Raw genomic sequence first — 19,003 nt, forward strand, 5'->3', positions numbered from 1 at the left:
GAGGAGGAGGTAGAGAAAGGGTTTTGGAGATATTTTATAAGTTTTATTTTAATAAATAAATTATCTAATGTTTTTATAATTAGGAAAAAATATGGTTTTAATAAATTACTTTTGATTTAAAATGAATTTTATTTTAATAAATTAAGTAATTTATTTTTTTAATCTTTTATGACACCAAATAACGGTCGCGAAAGTGAAATAAAAAGAATTCCATCTTTTCCCGCCAACAACACAAACTTTTAGCTTTTGTGACGGTTTTTTCCTCTCAATTTGGGATGTATGCAACTCTCATAGTAGGTAGTTTTTCTTGCAGTGTTGACCAGAAAATTCCAAACATATAGCAAAATTTTCATATTCTATCAATAGTAGACATTTTAGTCTCAATTTATGCCAAAGAAAGCTAACCTTTCCCATTTCTTTTTTCAGTTTTTAAGCAATCGACAATAGTATAGTTTAAATAAATTGCTTACAAACATACGAGAAAACAATTTATTTTCTTTGCACAGACCCTACGTACATATATCCACTATTTGCACCACGTCCCAATCATACCAATACAAAATAAAGGGTAGAAAGCCTTCGTATTCTTGTCTCTTCCTTTGTGTTTCAAACGACCCCTTAAAAATGGGCTCATCTCCAACGCTTGCACTGTCTTTGCTAATTTTATTTTTGTGTAACCTATGTGCAATTCAAGGATCGATCTTCATCCAACCAGTAACTACAGTCGTAATCTTCAACCAAATTGAATATGGCATACCTGTCACCGTTCATTGCAAATCCAAGAACGATGACCTAGGAGTCCATGTCCTTCCACTTGGACAAGGCTACTCGTTCAAGTTCAGACCCAACCTCGTGGGGACGACCCTGTTTTTCTGCAGCTTCACATGGACTGGACAACACCAAATCTACTGGTTCAATGTCTTCGACGACAAAAGGGATGCAGGGAAATGCACCACATGCACATGGATCATTCATGAATATAGCATGTGCTTGCAAGACCCGAAAAACCCTGGCAAAGAAATTTGCTATAACTACGGAGATAAGGAGCCAGGCATTATTGTGTAAACGAAATATTTTGACGATAGATCTTTTTCATGCAGTTGTTTCCAAGTGCTTAAATTCCATCTCAGTTAACTATAATGAAATGATATAAAAGAAAAGACTATAAGTTCGCTCCTTCGCTCGCACTCTCCCTCTTTTGTGTCCATACGCAGGCAATATCTATTGTATAAGTCGTTCTTTTCATCGTGCTATTCACATGATTAAAGACCCTGAACAAATTAAATCGTCACGTTAATGAATGAATCACTAGTTTTTAGTCTATCGTCGAACTCCGTCCTCTATATTTAAGGACCCATGTTCGGCCGTTCCCAAAAAAGAATGAGGTGTTTTGGTACTTCTGCCTTATCGTCAACTGCAAACCTCGATCGTCCACATTTGCAGCGATTGGATCGATGTACATTTAAATATGAAAGGACACCAAACTCGAATTTAATCATATATTGATCGTTGCAACTGATTGTACCATTAAACGTGTGCTGCAAAACTCGAGGGTCAGTACATGTAACGATTGAAAACAACATAGATTTAAATATCTGAGGACATGGTACGGAACTTGAATTTCATTATGTAACAATCATGATGGGTGTGTTCGCTTCCTCTTGTACGTTGATCGATAGACATGTAACTGGAGAAGTTTCTTCAGAAATAAGAAAATTCTCGATGCCTGGACTAATGTTGTTAGAAAATCATCGCTAACTTAATGTCAGACCAAACTGTTACTTCACATCTATGTGATCAATGAAAAAAGGCGACGAGTGTTCCAGAGCAGGAGACCACATTGATGGAAACTAGAGTGTACGACCTAAAGATAGTAGCCATGGGATTAAATATTTCAAAAGGGTTTTGCAATGTAACAGTTTAATGAAAGAATGAACCAACTGTGTACATTTCCTGAAATGTAAGAGACCAAAGACTGGCACGTTGTGAGACCTTGGGTTCCGGGAGCGTCCATAGAATTTCAAATAGATTCCATATAGGATGGGTTTAACAACATTTCACACTCGGTTTGTTTTACAACGTCCGCGTCTTGAAAATAAAGATAGTGTGTGATATAGTACAGCGAGGTTGTAGCATGCTTCCCAAGATAATAATTACGTTCCTAGCAATAAAAAGTGAGTTTAAAAATGTTTTGTAGGTAACTTTAGAACTTTTTTAGAATAATCTCAACATAATAAGAATCAATATGTAAAGGAAAAAAGAAATACACAACACGTGTAACACAAAATATAGAAAAACTTTGCGTGTTAAATTTCAAAACTTCCTATGCGAAATCTCTCTTTCCTTATCACGAACAACTTAACTTCAACAACGGTTTCTTTTTCCAAGAAATGTGATAAAATATAAATAAAATTTGAACTCTTCATTGATTACAACTTTGCAATATGGACCCTTTTTTGTTTAATTCGTTTTACTGTTTTAATGTCCTCCTCCACTTCTGGCCTCGCCAACTTAATAGTCCCAATTTATGCCAACGAAAGCTAACTTTACCCATTTCTTTATTTTCTTTTCTCTTCACAGTTGTTTAAGCAATAGTGACGACAATAGAAATTATAGTTTAAATAATATAAACCATTGCTTACCAACACACGAGAAAACAATTTCTTTTCTTTGCACAGACCCTACGTACATATATCCACTATTTGCACCACGTCCCAATCATACCAATACAAAATAAAGGGTAGAAAGCCTTCGTATTCTTGTCTCTTCCTTTGTGTTTCAAATGACCCCTTAAAAATGGGCTCATCTCCAACGCTTGCACTGTCTTTGCTAATTTTCTTTGTGTGTAACCTATAATAAATAGTGATAGAAGTCTATTAGTGACTATCATCGATAAAATCCAAAATTTTGCTATAACTTGTAAATATTTTAATTTATCTTGCTATTTTTAAAAATGCTCAAAATTGTATTATGAATTATACGGAAGAGAGAAGTATAAATTTCAACAATGCAATATAAAGCTAAAAATAAAAGACCTGGTGGTGCACTTGAGACAACTAGACAATTTTTGTGATAGGTTTAATTTGTAGAACTTTTAAAATTATGAACGATCTACGCGGATTAGTTATGAACCCAAATTGAGGACAAAGGTAGTTTAAGAACAACGATATGATAGTTGAATTTTCCATGTTTATACAATTCAATCTCTCTCTCTACTAACTTATTTAAATCACATAATACATCCGATATTCATAGAAAATCTCATAAACTTGAACCTTCCCTTCAATTGTTATTTTTTTTAGTCCAATTAATTGTTCATTTTTTTTTTTATGGCTTTCCAACATGATGTTGTTTTCTTCACATTCTTCTTCCTCATTGCCATGTCTTCTCCATCCAAAATCATGGCAACTACTAGAGGCATGCTTGATTTAGCACAACCTCCAACGACTCTGGAAGAATCTACCATTCGTAATTTTAGAGAATCTATTGCTGAAGTACCTGAATCATCGTCATCAATTTCCCTTCCTCCAACTTCTGACGAGTTTATTAGTTTTGATCCCAATGGAATGGGTGCAAGGGCACCATTGCCTGCGTCATTGTTAGATTGCAAGCCCAAAGGACCAATTGCATGGTCTGCTCCTAATCCCAAACACAACATGTTGGAATCAACTATATGTGCAACCACACACTAAAAAGTATAACACATTATTCATTTATTATAATCTTTTATAATTTTTTTGTCCAATATGCTTGTAACATCTCAAGTGCAAGATTAATTCTTTTGGTATAAAGAAGCGTTAGTACATCTATCAACAAATCTTTTCGTATAGATAAATCTTTTCGTATAGATAAATCTTTTCGTATTAAATATCTATCCAAGCTATGGTGGGGTTGCGTATATCTTTTACTATCTTCTCATATTCAAAAGTACCTAATGTATGGTTCACACGAGATTTCAAGAGAAATTTAATTTATGGAATTTGAACTTTGTATTTGTATTAATTTTAATAGACCGAGTACAATTTTTAATATATGATCATTTGATGCTTTCTTTTAAAAAAAATAAACATTAAATTTTAGACTTGTTGTTCTTGTTGGATAATTGACATTTGAGCTTGATGATCTTTCTAGAAAATCGTCTTTTGGGCTCGATGGTCTTCTTGGATAGTCCATGATTTGATCTTTGATAGAAACGATCATTGAACTTAATATAATCTTCTTCGATGACCGATCTTTATAGATTAGATAATTAGTTTGGATCATATTCTAACTTCCTGTTTTGATTGGATCCAACTTTAGGAGAGCTATATTCTTTGAATTGTTAGAACATTGATCATATGAACTTTTGGATCTTAAGAGTTTTAGAACTTCAGTTCCTAAAATTTGAGAGCTTCAAAGTTTCAATCTCCAAATTAATTTTAGCAGTTCGGTCTTTTGGAATTCAAAAAACGTTTAATCTTATAAGTCTTTAATTTATTAGAAAGTAATAATTTTAAGATCGATAAAAACTTTAACGTCTTAAGAGCTTTAGAGGTAGAATCTTCAAATCTCCAAAGCTTTAGCACTTCATTGTGAATTTTTCCTCCTTCAAAATGAAAAGGATGGGACCTATATTTATAGAGAACTTTTATGAGTTTTAAGTGTGCTTAGGCTTGGGCCCAAATTTCTTCCATAGGCTTAAATTGGTTAGGTCTGAGTCATTTTAATTGCTCCGCCTAATCCATTTATAATTTTCATAACGGAATCCTTTTCGTTGTAATGATGTGGCGGCATTTGATTGAACGAAATTTCTCATTCAGAACCCGAGTCCTTTCTTGTTTTCTTTTTTCTTTCATTTAAGCATTTAGAGAAGTATATTATTTTTCTTGTTAAAGGAAGATGGAAAATAATAGGAATTGAAGTTTAAGAAATGGAAAGAGTTACTATTCATTTTATTAAAAAGAAAAAAACAAAAAAGGAAAAGAGAAATAGAATTAGTGGGTTAGGATTTTTTTTTTTTTTTTTTAAACGTTATGGAATGTATGGTGATATTTTATTTTAAATTAAAAGAAAATAAAACAAAAAAAGATTTAAGGCTTCTTTCATCAACTTCTCTCCAAGGAAAGAAACCCATCGCCAAGCTCCATTTCCAAACATTTCTTTATCAACTTTTTTAAGAGGAAATCGAAGGGAGAAAGTTGAGAGAAGAAGAAGAGATCTGAAAGATTTAGGGCTGGAGAAGTTCAAGTTTTCAAGAGGAAATCAACACATAATGCAATTTTCGTATCATTCAGCGCATCTCTAGTTTTGTTTTCTTTTTTTATTGATTTTGAGCTGCACAAAAGGAGTTAGAAGCTTGATTTAGAAAGACGTTTCAATTTCTAACAAATTTTATGAAGGATGCTTGCGCTAATTATGATATTAAGGGGTTTAATTTTGAAGGAGAATACAACCTATTCAGCTCTGGGTGCGAATCCGAGTAATCTCTGGTTTTTTTAGTAGCTTATAGTGTAGAAGAGGCGTTTGAAGCTCCAATTGGTACGGTTAGAAATCTTATTCAATTTCCCACATTTTCTATGCAGAACGTTTAAGCTGAAAATAATTTGAATTAGGTGAAAATTCGGGTGGAAGCTGAGGGATTGCTGGAATTTGCATTTTGGAGTACGTTCTGTTACGAGGAAAATCTAGGCACATCGGTTGAGAATTAGGTCTTTATGTCTTCAAGTAACTTGTAGAGTACTTAAAACTTTAGTGTTTGACATAAAGTTCACTTAATGTGGTTAAGAATTGAGTAAGTTATGAGCTACTGAAACTAGGTTGTGAAGAGTTTAATTATGTTCTTTAAGTTGGAAGTTGAAAATGATATCTTTTGTATGCTATAGTTTGTATGTCATGTAATGACTAGAAAACTTAGGGTTTTTATAATAGGCACCTCAAGAGTTCTAATTTATCCTCTAAGTCCCTTTACAAATCGCTTGCACCTTTCAGTTTCTGAGACGGCTAACATCATTGCGTACTTGGCTAACTCTGTAAACTTCCTCTCATATTCCACTACAGAAAAATCTCCTTATTAGTTGAAGAAATTTATCTCTTTTCTCATCTCTCAAAGCTTAAAAAAAATACTTGTTATTAAAGATTTCCTTGAAATCTTCCCATTCAACCCTTCCTCGTCTGTTTTCTTCCAAAGTCCATCGGTCTACAACTTCTCTTTGTAGTAAAAAACACAACCAAATCTACCTCTCTCTCCTTCGGACATCATATAACTCTGAAGCATTTTTCCAATGTTCTAATCCAATTTTCAACCCCCTCGGGTATAAGTAGTATCAGAGCGGAACATGTATACTACTTATACTAACAAGGTGCACCTTCTTTTTCGGTGGCTCGATTATAAAAATTTCAAAGTTAAACGTGCTTAGTTTAAAGTAATTCTATGTTGGGTGATCTCTTGGAAACCTTTCTAGAATGCATGTGAGTAAGGAAAAAGCATGTTGGAAGGACTTATGTTGGATTGTGGTGATGATTTTCACTCTAATAATCCTTTAGGACATGTAAGGATGATGTTGCCAGATCGTAAGGGCTGCAGGGGAATATCAAGGATGTGAATTTTGAATCTTGGGCCTGCTAGGGCATTATAGGCTCATTATACTAAAGTCACGTAATTTCACTGTCTTCACTATAGTTATAGTATGATCAGTAAGTTAATACTTTACAAGTTGTTCATAACCTCGGTTGGGTCAAAAAATTGTTTGACCCGCAAGACTAAATCTTACTCTAAGTCAATCCATTATTGAAGAATTCATTTAAGATCCAACTTATAAATTGAATCCCTCTCGAGCTAATGAGAGGTTAGGGCCTCTTGTTCCAGACTTGGATTCAATTCTTAATGAAATAACCTACATACTAACCCTAATGTAGGTAGGAGTGAATTTTGTTTTGCACTATGTGTCTCCAACTATCCACCCATTTTTACCTCTTAAATGAGAGGCTTATTGGGCTAGCGTTGATGAACTTCCCTTACCTATGCAAACCTAAGGATAATCTTATGTGAACAAGAGTTCTTAGTTAGCTCAGGATTAAGATTAAGTTCCTAGGTCATCAATAATTGAAATAGTCAGTTTTAAATAGTAAACGACGTTATAACATAAAAGTGACTATTTAATGGTTTAGTCCTATGTAAACTCTTTATAAAGGATGCCCCTACTTTTATGTCTCTACATGAATGATTCAATATCACATCGTTTGTACTAACTATAAAGTCGGTCATCCATAGGGTCCAAAAAATAAGGTGTCTAACCTTATACATATAATATACACTATTAAGGCTATATACTCAGACTTGATCCACGTTTACGTCTCTATATAGAGTTCAAGTTTACTCAAAATAACTTTGGGACCTTATTTTATTCGATATAAGATTATAGTATCCAATTTGACTAATAATTTCTCAATAACGACTTTATTGAATAGAATATGATTACAAACTACGATGTTTAGGACATAAATTCCAACAAAATTGGAGTGAGATTTGAAGATTTTTCCTTTTGGCTTAGGAAATAGAGTAAAGAAGAAAAAAATCTCTATAACCTTGAAATTGCATTGCATATGAGGAATCACAGTTTGTTTTTGAAACTTCATTTTGGAAACTTTATTTCAGGTTAAATCGTCCAAAAATCTTGAGGATTTTGTTGAGATATTTAAAATATTTGATCCAAAAGTTTATTTCATTTGATATTTTTCTTCTATAAATTGGAATCAACATATCATGAATTCTTCACTTCTTCCCATATCTTTCATTGATTAAGAGATTGACAAATTATTGCCATTTTATACCCTGAAAATTCATTCATATTTATTTTTCTTCCTCATTCTTCATTTTTTGTTTGCTTTTTTTTTTTTCACACATATCTTCTTGATTGGATTCTTTTGTTCTATAGAATTTTATTTTGCTCAAACTTGGTTAGATCACATGATTTAGCCTTTACTTTTTTTCTTCTTTTTTTAAGCAGTGTGTCTTGTGTCGTTACAAGCCTCTGAATTCGTTGTTATGCCTTTGCATGCTTCATTGATGATTCAGTTGTCATAGTAGAATCTATCACTGTTATGTAGAGAGAACTCACGAAGTTCACCGTTGTTATATGCTTTTTTTTCTTTTTGCTTGTCCGGCTTGCTGCTTGTTCGACTTGCAGAGGCTGAAACTCATGGCTTAATTGGGTGTTCTTGGCCTTTAATAGTAGAAATTTTGCTTTAGAGAGAAGAGAGATTGATTAAAGAGGAAGGAAAGAGGGACGATAGAAGACTACTGCTGTCTTTTTATTCTCTTTATTTGTTTGAAGTTCGTTTTCTTTAGATTTTCTTTTCAATTTTTCTTTTTTTTTTTTTGTTTTTTTTAAAGTTAACACTTTTCCAACTATTTTCTCCAACTTCTCATTCAACCTAATTTTTTTCAACAGTTTTTTCTTTGTTAATTTTTAATTCACCAAATTCCTTCTTTGGGTAATAACTTGTCCCCGTTTTTTTTTTAATCCTAGGAGAGAAGCTTCTAAGGGTCGTGATGTAAACTTCGAACCCTAAAAAACTTAGACCCTTTCAAAAGTTAAAAAGGATTAGTTTTAAGTGAGCTTAAGGTAAGGAAGTGTTAGTTTTGTGTGTCATGGTAACTGGAAAAGGGAAGACTAAAATGTTAAGGTTTAAAAGTTAAAGAGGTTAGGTTGAAAAGAAGAGAAAATTTGCTAAGTATGAAAGTTTGGTGTTTTGGCTATGGATTAGGTGTTTAGAGGTTTTGTTGGACAGCCAAGGGAAGAAGAAAACTTGTAAAGAGCTTAGTTTGAGTGTGTAGGACGCATGCTAGGTAGCAAGATAGGAGAAGATAGAGGTTATTTTGGCGTTTGATCGGTGGTTGAGAAGAACAAAGTGAACCTCTAAGGGTAGGCATTTTAGTTGTGGGCTAGGCAAGAAGAGTGCTTTTAGAGGTTTGCTAGGCATTTAGGCTTGGCAAGGAGGCTGGCATAGAGGTTAGGTTGACGATGAGAGGCTAGGAGAGGAAGGCATGACAATGCATTTGGAGCTTTTCGGCAAGGCTAGAAATGTTAGTTGGCGGTTTGGCTTGGTGTTTTAGCATGTCCTTGACATTTAGGAATTTTTGCTAGGCAAGATGATGAAGAGGTGGAGTTAGTCAAGTTGATTCTAGGTGTCCTTGCATGCTTAACTTAAATTTCGGCCGAAGGAGGTGTCAATAAAGATTCATGCAGGCTTCAGTATAAATAGGTCACTTCAGATGAACATTTCTTCTAAACCACTTGTGATTTTTTGGTGAAATTAGTTTCAAAATATCATACATTGTGTATATTTTCTATACTGGGCTGCCGATTTAATATGAGTAAGGGAGGGTTGAGTTTGAGTTTAAGAAGAAATTGGGTGATTCTAAGCAAGCTGCACTTCCAGAGGGCTACATAACTCATTTCTTGGAATTTTACTTTGCCAATTTAAGGTACAAAAATTAAGACAATTTAGAGAAACTTTGTAGAATAAAGTATTTTCATTTGAGTTATGTATTTTAAGATATGAAAATCTAAATTAGAAGTAAAGTTTTGGACAGAAGAGGTTGTTGGCTAAGTGTCAGAGTTTGCTAGCATGTGTTTTAGGCTAAGGGAGGTTAGTGTTGCATTTAGGCTACTATTTTTAAAAAAATTCTTATTTTTATTTGATCACTAAGTTTTTTTCAGCATTGTAATTTTTAAGTTCAAAAGATAACTCTAGGTCCTCATGTCAATTAAGTTATCAATGAAAAATGTTATTAAACTAAAATAGGAATTTCTACACATGTAGTCTGAATAAATATACTTAATTATGTGTCATATATTAGTACAAAAAGAAGATGGATGTGATGTTTATTTGATATATATACATATACACTACTGTATATTAGTATACATATACATAACTGTATATACTGGCATTACCTAAAATCAAGAAAACATTAATTTAAAAAAAAAAAGGGAACAGAGATTATTTTAAAAAGATGACATGACAATAACAAAAAATTTAGAAAAAAAACCTCAAAAAGAAAAAAAAAAATGAGAAAATGTATTTTAATATTATTATAATTAAACTACAAGCCTATTTAGAATGACAGATTTTTTTTTCAAAAATTCATTTTTATGTTATACTTTTGATAAAAACTTCTTAAAATAAAAACACAAATGTGTTTTAAATCTAGTGGAGTCGTTGGAGGTGGTAGTCAGATATTGGCCAACGAACATCAATGAAGGTAGATGAACTTTCAATAAGTATCCCTTGAGAGGTTGAAGAATGTTAAGAGCATGTCAGTTACACTTTTACCTTTTCAATCATTTTCAAATTGTAATGTTAATAAGAAATTTGTGAAAAGTTGAAAACTATCAAATTACCAAGAAATGAAGTTAAAGAGATAAAAAGTATAAATTTTGAAACTGTAGAGAACAAATTAGAATGAAACTCAAAGTAAAAATGAAAAAGAAAAACTCTGTTGATGAAACTATACCTAAAACCTATGAACCCAAATGGTACGTTTCCGAATAGTATAACAAACTTAACAGAATAGAATAGATAAGATAACAAACTCAGAAGAATAGGATATTCAAATTCATTGCCATGTAAAATTGTCAAACTCCTGAACTATGAACCAAAGGCCATCTAACTTGAATTTGCAAGAATAAATGCAACAAAATAGATTCAAAACATCTTCCACCATGATCATCTTTGCTTTTCTTATAAACCATTACAACAACAGTAGCACCTAAGGAAACACAAAAATAAGTCTGACTACATTGAATTATTTAGTAACACAATAACAAGTGACGAAAAGAGAAATAAACTATAGCTTAGACTTGCGGACCATCAACCAACAATAAATAAACACATTTAGAACTTAAAAGTTTGCTGATATATAATATGATATGCTTACTGTGGAGAGCCATAATTATTTAACACTACTGTACACATAACAACAACCAACCTCAATAATATAATCACACACAACTCTATTTTATGTTCTATTTCTAAGTACGCAAGTATTCTCCACTAGCATGAACTTCTTTTACTCTCTTATCATACTCATCATCTTCTTCTTCTACCTCCTCTTCTTCCAACTCTCCGTCACCTTCTTCATCATCCTCTTCAGTTCCCCATTTGAAGCCCTTGACGGTTGTTGATGATGGGGGCGGGTTTCTTGCCTCTCCCACGATCTTCATGATTTCTTCAACACTTTGAACAGAGAAACTAGGGTTATCCCTCTGGTAATAGATGGTTTGGGCTGATTCTGTCAGCTCCCTTGGCAAGTTCTTTAGGAACCATGGATGACTTTTTATCTCTTTTAGTGAAATTCTCTGTCATATTATGTTGAGTGTAAGAATTACATCGAAGATAAGGGATATAACCCAGCATCTTAATGAATGTAAAAGTCGAATAGAAAGGAGGTGGCTTAGCTACGCGTTACAAACTAAAGTTTTCTCACTCTATCTTTCTTTTTAACTAAGTGGCATAAGTTTTCATTTTAGAATCAAACTAAATAAGGGTTGATTGTAGTAGGCAATACTTTTAGGTACATAATAAAAGTCTATATAACTGAACTCTAACTAAACTATCTATCAATGAAGCATAAAAGTCTAAAAGCCGTTTTCTATAAAGTGATAGATTTCTGTAAGCTATGTGAAATCTATCAATGATATGTTGATATAGATTTCAAAAGATATTAAGCCTACAAGTCATAGACTTGAATTACAGATAGTCTTTCGATCATCCAATGAAGTCTACCTATGATACAGCATCAGTGGTGACTCTAGTCGATACCACCCTATCAACAATATACTTCATCAGTGATAAATTTTGCAATCAATGATAAATTTTTTGTGATAAAAGTTTATCACTGATGGACTCTATCATTTATAGAAGTCTACAAATATGAATATATGAGAAAAAAATCTCTTACTACTAATAGCAAAATCTATCAATAATAGACTCCAAGAATTGGATATTTATCTAATTTTTATTTTTCATAATACTATTATATGCTAGTACTTTGGGTCTATTTACTATATTCGCAACTCTCCCTTAAAATAAAGAAAATAAAGAGAACAAGGGTGGAGTGTCTTCCAAATAAAGAGAATCCAAGAGGACAATTTTCATATTTAGGTGTTGAACTAAGAGTAGGATTCAGAAATATCTGCCAAGCTCTATTGCAAGGTGGTCTCAAAAAGAATTTCAGTGAATAAATACCTAAGTTCTATTGCAAGGTGGTCTGGTCTCAAAGAGGATTTTAATGAAGAAATACCCAAGTACTGGGCTACCTACCTACCAAGCCATCAATGAGAAACCAATCCGGAAGAGCAGGCTTTAGTTAGAGCTTATTAGGGACAGTAAGATAATTTGTATGGGTGTCAAAGTTTGAGGATGAATTAAAGTGTCTTGTTCTCTCTCTACGTTGAAGACTAAAAACTAGTTGCTAGAAATATTTCTTGGTTGGTTTCCTAAAAGACTGAGTTGGGATTAATTACCCACTGAACTAGGAAATGCAAAAGTTCTCAGATATTTCAAGAAGTATCACAAAATTAAGAGAGAGAGAGAGTTTCATGTATAAGCCTTTGAACAAACTAACTAAAGCTTGAATATTTGTCCAAGTTTCCCAGTATAGAGATGGGTCTTAATCTATTCATTATTTATCTCTAGATCATGAAACTACAAAATCACTTCAAATAAAGAAAACAAATTACATAGTGAAGAAGATTTTATATTTCGGCATTAGATTTCAATAGAATTGCTTTGGGTTGGTCCTATTAAGGCCAATCATTTTAAAAGTTTAAAAGTTCAGAATATCAAACAAAACTAACAAAGGGAAGATAGTTTTGTATTAGAACTCCAAATAAGGAAATGACCAAGACATATTAGTTTATCGTAGAAAATACCCTTGATGGATTTGAGACAAAGATGCGAGAGAGTAGGTCTCGGCAATCTTGAGATATGTGAACATAGTCTGGTATTTTATACTGTACTGCCATTATTCGCTGCAGTGCAAAAAACAAAAAGTGAGAAAGACGTTGACTTCACTGAAATTACTATACGATAATGCAAGTAATGGACCTGAATAGTTTTTCGAAAGTTTCTAGGATCGTCCTGGTCTTCAAAAGGGTATGCACCGACCAACATAACATAGAGAGTAACTCCACACGACCATACATCTGCCATCTAAAACACAATGGAAGAGGAGACAAGCCATTTCAAGGTCAGAATTTGAATAAAGGGAATCCACGTTTGAATTGTTCTAATGATACCAATAACCACATTAATTTTATAGCCACTTAGAGGAAACAAACTGCAAATCTTTCTACATGAACATCGTAATATTTAGTGCTTAATCTAAATCAAGCTTCATTATAGAGAAACAGAACTCTAGAACATAAAACTCAATTGATTTTCCAATGAAGGGAAGGCATTTCTTTGATACATACTGACAAGAAAAAATTTGTTGAAAATTTTCGAAAGCCCTACAGTTGATTCTCTAGCAGTTCTGGTTCAAAGAAATTTGGAGAGAAAAAAAATATGCAGTAGATTTTGCAATAGATGTGGAATGATATTCTGTCATTTTACTTAATCAAGTTGCAGTTGATATCAGATGTGCATAAGCACCTTTCCATCATATTCTCGTCGAGATAAAACCTCTGGTGCTATGTATGCCGGAGTACCAACGGTTGATTTTGGTCTTGAATGCAACAGAGATGACTACAGAAGAAATGAACAATACAACAGCATAAGTACTACAGAGAAAATATGAAAGAAAGAAAATCTTAACTTTGTTCAAACAAAAATTTCAAATTCAAATACCTTGGAGTAGCCAAAATCACAGATCTTCAAGCGTGGGGCTGCACTTCCATCCAAAAGGGTATTCTCTAACTTCAAATCTCTATGGCATATTTGCTGCAAAGCATTGTGTCAGATAAAATATGGTATTATAACATTTGTAAACAAGAAACCAAATCATGCTTAGTATGTCTTTTATTCTACCATTGAATGGCAATAATTGACTCCAGAAATTAGCTGCTGGAAGAAATATCTTGCCTGTAAAACATAAGACCAAAGAGTTAAACAATTTCACAAAGCTGTCTACGAGAGCAAGAACATCGTCGTGTATTAGACAGAGAGAGGGGGGGAGAAAGTAGATAATAGACCTCATCTTCACTAAAACGTCCAGCATTGCAAATTCTTTCGAAAAGCTCTCCCCCAGCAGCATATTCCATCACTATAGCCAAATGCGTTGGAGTTAAAACAACCTGCAAATCTTAAAACCAACTTCAACTTGACATTCATTTTTATTTCCTCTGTTTTTTAATCTAAAAATTGATGCATTTAATACTAACAGCTCCATCACTCTCTCACTAAGGAGAATCGAACTTTTTGCATATAAAACAACAAAGCCAAACCCAGAACAAGTATGACCAATACTTCGGCAACTAAATGATATTACATTAAAGAAATCCTAAAGGAAAAAGTAGAAAGAAACTTGCCTCCTTGAAACGAATTATATTTGGATGCCGAAGCGATCGATGGTTTATAATCTCTCTTGCTACATTCTCATCTATCTGTGTGAATACAATAAAGAATATCAAAATCCCCAAATTTAAGAACCCATAAAAGGAAAAAAAAAACAAAGGCTGATTATAAAAGCCAAAACGAAAGAGTAGAATCAAGAACAGAATTAACCTTGTGTCCACGTTCTATATACTTCATAGCGACAAGCTCTTTGGTTTCTTTATGCCTCAAAAGTCTAGCAACACCAAAATTTCCAGCACCCAAATCTTTAACAACTTCATACTTATCCATTTCTGCGAAAAATCAAGCACACCCACGAACCCACAAAAAGTAAACACAACAAAAATCAATAACAATAGGAATAGAGGCTTTCAATACTCATGAGGTTCAAAAATACGAAGTTGGGTTTTGGCGATCAGATCTGAAATCGACTAATGAGCTCTAAAATTTATAGGAAGTGTACAGAGTAGAAAGAAAAGCACGTGGAATTGGGCTTACAAACTCGGACAAAGCGATTCAATAGAGAGTATGGGAATCCACGAGGACCAGCTAGAATCCAATCACTGCCCCTTCGATTGAAATCCCACTTTCTTTTTTGCTCAATTTTTTGTGGGGTTTATTCCTTTTTCTCTTTTAATATGAGAAGTGGGTGTTTGGATCTGTAAAGACGCCGTTTGATGAGGAAAGACGATGTGGGTAGCTTTGAACTTTTGACTAATTTTTTTGGGATGTTGTTTATGTGAGGTTTTACACTTGTTCTAATTCCAATGTTCTCTTCCCTTTCATCACTGATTCATCGTTTGACGAGTGACGCCACTTTGCAATGAATTAGAACTCATTTTTTAAAAGAGGGTTTTTGCAAAAAAGCAGCCGTGGAAAATGGTTTCCATTACCAAAAGGAATCTCTGAGTGTGATGGCAAGTGGATGCTTAGCTTCACTGCTTGATTTCATTTCAAGTTTTAACTTTTCATTTTTGCTCCTTCTTCTTTTGAGTATTATCAGTTTAGTCCTTTTGGGACTATTGCCAAAAAGTCAATAAAGTGAACCTTACTTGGCTTGTAGTGTATAAATTTTAAAGGATAATGCATACATTTTTATTTCTTTTCTTTATTATTACCATTTTTTGTTAATACTTTCATTAACTTATTAGGCAGACCTAATGACTGATTTTTATTTCTTTCTTGACTCAACCTATTGAGACCTCTACCTAGAGTCATGAATAAATCCCCCACTTTTAAATCCTCTCATGTTATATTTTTTATTTTGGAATATAATTATACTCTTATTGAATAAAATAATCTAGTGTAAATTAAAACAAATAGTATAAGTCTAAATATACACTAAGGAATGTCTAAATATACACTAAGGAAAGTCTAATAGTTAAATAGGATACATTTTAGGTATTATGCATTAACACCCTCCTATACAATTTTGACGTGATACGGTGGCGACCAACTTGAGTTTGTGAAGTAACAAAGTGAAGTGATGGATGACAAAGTTTTTGTGAAAATATTTTTATTGTTCTTTAGTGGATATGTATTGTAAGAAAGTAGTTAATAACTAACAAAGTGGTCGTTGTTTTCAATGTGTTTGGTGTGTTCATGGAACACATGATTGTGAGCAATTTGGATGGTTATCACAATAAGATATTATAGCAAATAGTTGAGAGACACACATATCAGTTCAAAACCAACGAAGCCATAGTAACTTAAATAAAGTAACATCAACAATTGCGTAATATTCAGATTTTGTACTATAAACATAAATAATGTTCGTTTCTTGGTTCACCAAGAAATCATAGAACTACCTAAGTAGGAACATCTATTAGTAGGATCACCAACTCTACTTAATTAGCATCAAAATATTCATATTATACTAATAAATATGACCTAGAAGAAAATTGAAGTCCACAATCAAGAGTACCCATGACATAATGAAGAACGTGGAGTACAACATTAAACTAAAGTGTGTAATTTGAGGAGCAGCCATGAACTGACTGACAAGATAATTAAACAACTTAGACAATATATAGGAAATTCAGTCAAATAAATAAATTAAGGTATCCAATAAGTTATCGGTACAAGGTAGGATCATCTAGAAGAACAATATCTAAATGAGTCAAACGAACACTATTAAAAGGAGTCAGACAAACATTTAGATGACAGAGGCAATAATATCATATCAAACCAAAAGATTAGAGACATATTTTGCTTGGGATGAATAAGCAAGTTATTCTAAACATTTCATTTCAAAATGTTGTCCAAGTTAGCATGGTAAATAAGATATCTTATGAGGTTTATCTCCTATATCATATCATTAATGTTGGATTTTATGTCTTAAAACTCGTAGGTAATAAATATAATTCATTGACCGTTATTAATAAAGTGTTATTATTATAACTTCAATAATTATTATTGATTATATTATTAGTTGTCTTAACCTAAATCCAATAAACTAACATCTTATGTTGTTGATCAATTTTGAATAGTATGTAGAGACATACAAAGATCAATGTTCAAGATACAACTTAAAGGGTTCTAGAAAAGGTTGGATATGTTATCTTGGTGACACTATATGGATACAACTCACTTTGTATTTGATACAAACACAATGATCCAACGAGTTCATGTAGATTACATGCAAGTGAGAGTATCCTACGCTAGGGGTGTTCATAAAATATTTAAAATTCAAATAAATTTGACAAACCAAATCGAAACCAATTGCATGCAGCTTGGTACGGTTTGTGTTATGTTGAAACTGCTTCTTATATGGTTTCGTTTAGTTTAATGTTTTAATTCAATTCTAAAATCGAACCAAACCACTTCATTTAAATAAATTAAATAAATTTAAAGAAATATTCATAAAAGTTTTGTTTCTAAAACTCGATTAAATACGTTGACCTGAGATCCACTATGATCTAAAATAGAAAGGAATTTTATAGAATTTGGTGCTTTAGTAATATGAGGTTGTCCGAAATTTAAAACAGAGAGACAAATTTTATCAAACTCGATGCTTTTGTGGCATGAGATTCCTCAGGATTTAAATCGAACCGAAATTAAGTTTTGTATGAGATTTTTTTTGCATTTTGCAGTTAAGTGCGAATTCAACTTAAAACCGAACCGAACCAAATCGTGAACACCTCTGTCTTATGCAATGATTTTACATAAGACTGGACCATGAAATAGTAACCACTAGTTGTAACGTTGTTAACTAGTTAGGTTTATATTTCATTAGGATGATCTAGGTAACTTAGTCTTAATCCTGAATGTATTATGGATTGTCCTTTATTTTCTACGGGTGAGAGTGACTAGATTGTCAACTCAATATGCTTATCATTTTGGGACAAGCTAAGGCTGAGTGGGGAGTTGGAAACATAATTACACAAGATGAAATTCACTCATTTTCGACTTTAAGGTAAGTAGATGAGTGTTCCGTTAAATGGTGTCTCCGGAACCTGAACAAAGAGTCATACCCTCTCTATGGCACGAGAGAAGTTTCTGTTTATTGGTTAGACTATAAACAGATTATTGATTAGAGGAGCATGGGTATTGAAGGACTAGAAGTAACCAGGGGTAAAATGGTAATTTGACCTAGTTGGTGTTACGAACATTTGTGAAAGATTAACTTACTATTGTTGGTCTATATCCATGGACACAAAAATATATTTATCGTGACAAAAGTTCAGTTGTGAGTCTTTGGTGAAGTTTACACACAGTTAACGAACATTGATTAATGTGGTTAATGAGTTTAGCCAATTAATCTCATATTGTTGTAGCTTCTGATCTGTAGGTCTATTAGTTCATAAAGGACAATGAAATTTATTTGTATCGATTGTAATTTGAAAAGTTCAAATTTACTTTGGGAATTAATATAATGTATGGTGCTACATTATAATATACCGTTTATATTTTAATTAAACTTTATATTATGTAAATTTAATTTTGAATATGATTTAAAATTTAGTTATGAGAATAAAATATCTGAATGAATTCAAATATTAATTTAACGTGAATTACATTCATATTAAAGCTATAGGTTAAAATTTAGGGGATACATGAGACACTAAAATCATAGATTTTGAAAGAAATTTATATCAATTGAATTTGGATCAAATGTGGATTAAATTAAATATAAAATTTTTAATTTAGATATTAATTAATTGAAAAATTAATTAGTAGTTTAATTTTATTTTATTTAATTAAATTAAAATTATAGGTTAGGTGAGAGGTATTCATTATATTTAAATGAAATATTGATTATATATATTAATTTAATTTATTAAATTAATAGGGATGGGTGGTTTTCTCACATTTCCATATTCTCTAACTTTCCTCCTCCATATACGAACGGAAAAAATAATATTAAGTTTTCTTTTTCATGCTGGCTCGCAGATTTCGGTCGATAAATCAATCACTGATGATCATATCATTTCACTGCTCTTTCTAATTTATTAGTATTTTAAAT

The 19,003-nt window shown here is 32.5% G+C and overlaps 1 protein-coding gene and 1 long non-coding RNA gene across 3 annotated transcripts; one reads left to right on the forward strand and one right to left on the reverse strand.

Annotated features, from left to right (window-relative positions):
- Positions 1 to 5,080: 5,080 nt before the first annotated feature.
- On the forward strand, positions 5,081 to 5,929 carry LOC116403526. Its single transcript, XR_004216303.1, has 2 exons — positions 5,081 to 5,517; positions 5,592 to 5,929. It is a non-coding gene; the product is annotated as an uncharacterized LOC116403526 (long non-coding RNA).
- Positions 5,930 to 10,674: 4,745 nt separating this feature from the next.
- On the reverse strand, positions 10,675 to 15,430 carry LOC101214088 (serine/threonine-protein kinase SRK2H). 2 transcript variants are annotated; one of them, XM_011655610.2, is made up of 10 exons: positions 15,037 to 15,430; positions 14,710 to 14,831; positions 14,514 to 14,588; positions 14,178 to 14,279; positions 14,014 to 14,067; positions 13,834 to 13,926; positions 13,639 to 13,731; positions 13,093 to 13,197; positions 12,918 to 13,016; positions 10,675 to 11,342 (listed from the first exon to the last, which is right to left on the reverse strand). In XM_011655610.2, the coding sequence occupies exons 2-10, from the start codon at positions 14,827 to 14,829 to the stop codon at positions 11,016 to 11,018; spliced, it is 1,068 nt and encodes a 355-aa protein (XP_011653912.1). In that variant the 5' UTR covers positions 14,830 to 14,831; positions 15,037 to 15,430; the 3' UTR covers positions 10,675 to 11,015. The 2 variants fall into 2 exon arrangements, with proteins under 2 accessions (XP_011653912.1, XP_004146378.1); XM_004146330.3 differs by lacking the exon at positions 15,037 to 15,430 and having other exon boundaries at positions 14,710 to 15,012.
- Between the last annotated feature and the right edge of the window lie 3,573 nt (positions 15,431 to 19,003).

The sequence above is a fragment of the Cucumis sativus genome, chromosome 4 (genome assembly GCF_000004075.3).
Source record: "Cucumis sativus cultivar 9930 chromosome 4, Cucumber_9930_V3, whole genome shotgun sequence".
NCBI classification, from domain to species: Eukaryota; Viridiplantae; Streptophyta; class Magnoliopsida; order Cucurbitales; family Cucurbitaceae; genus Cucumis; species Cucumis sativus.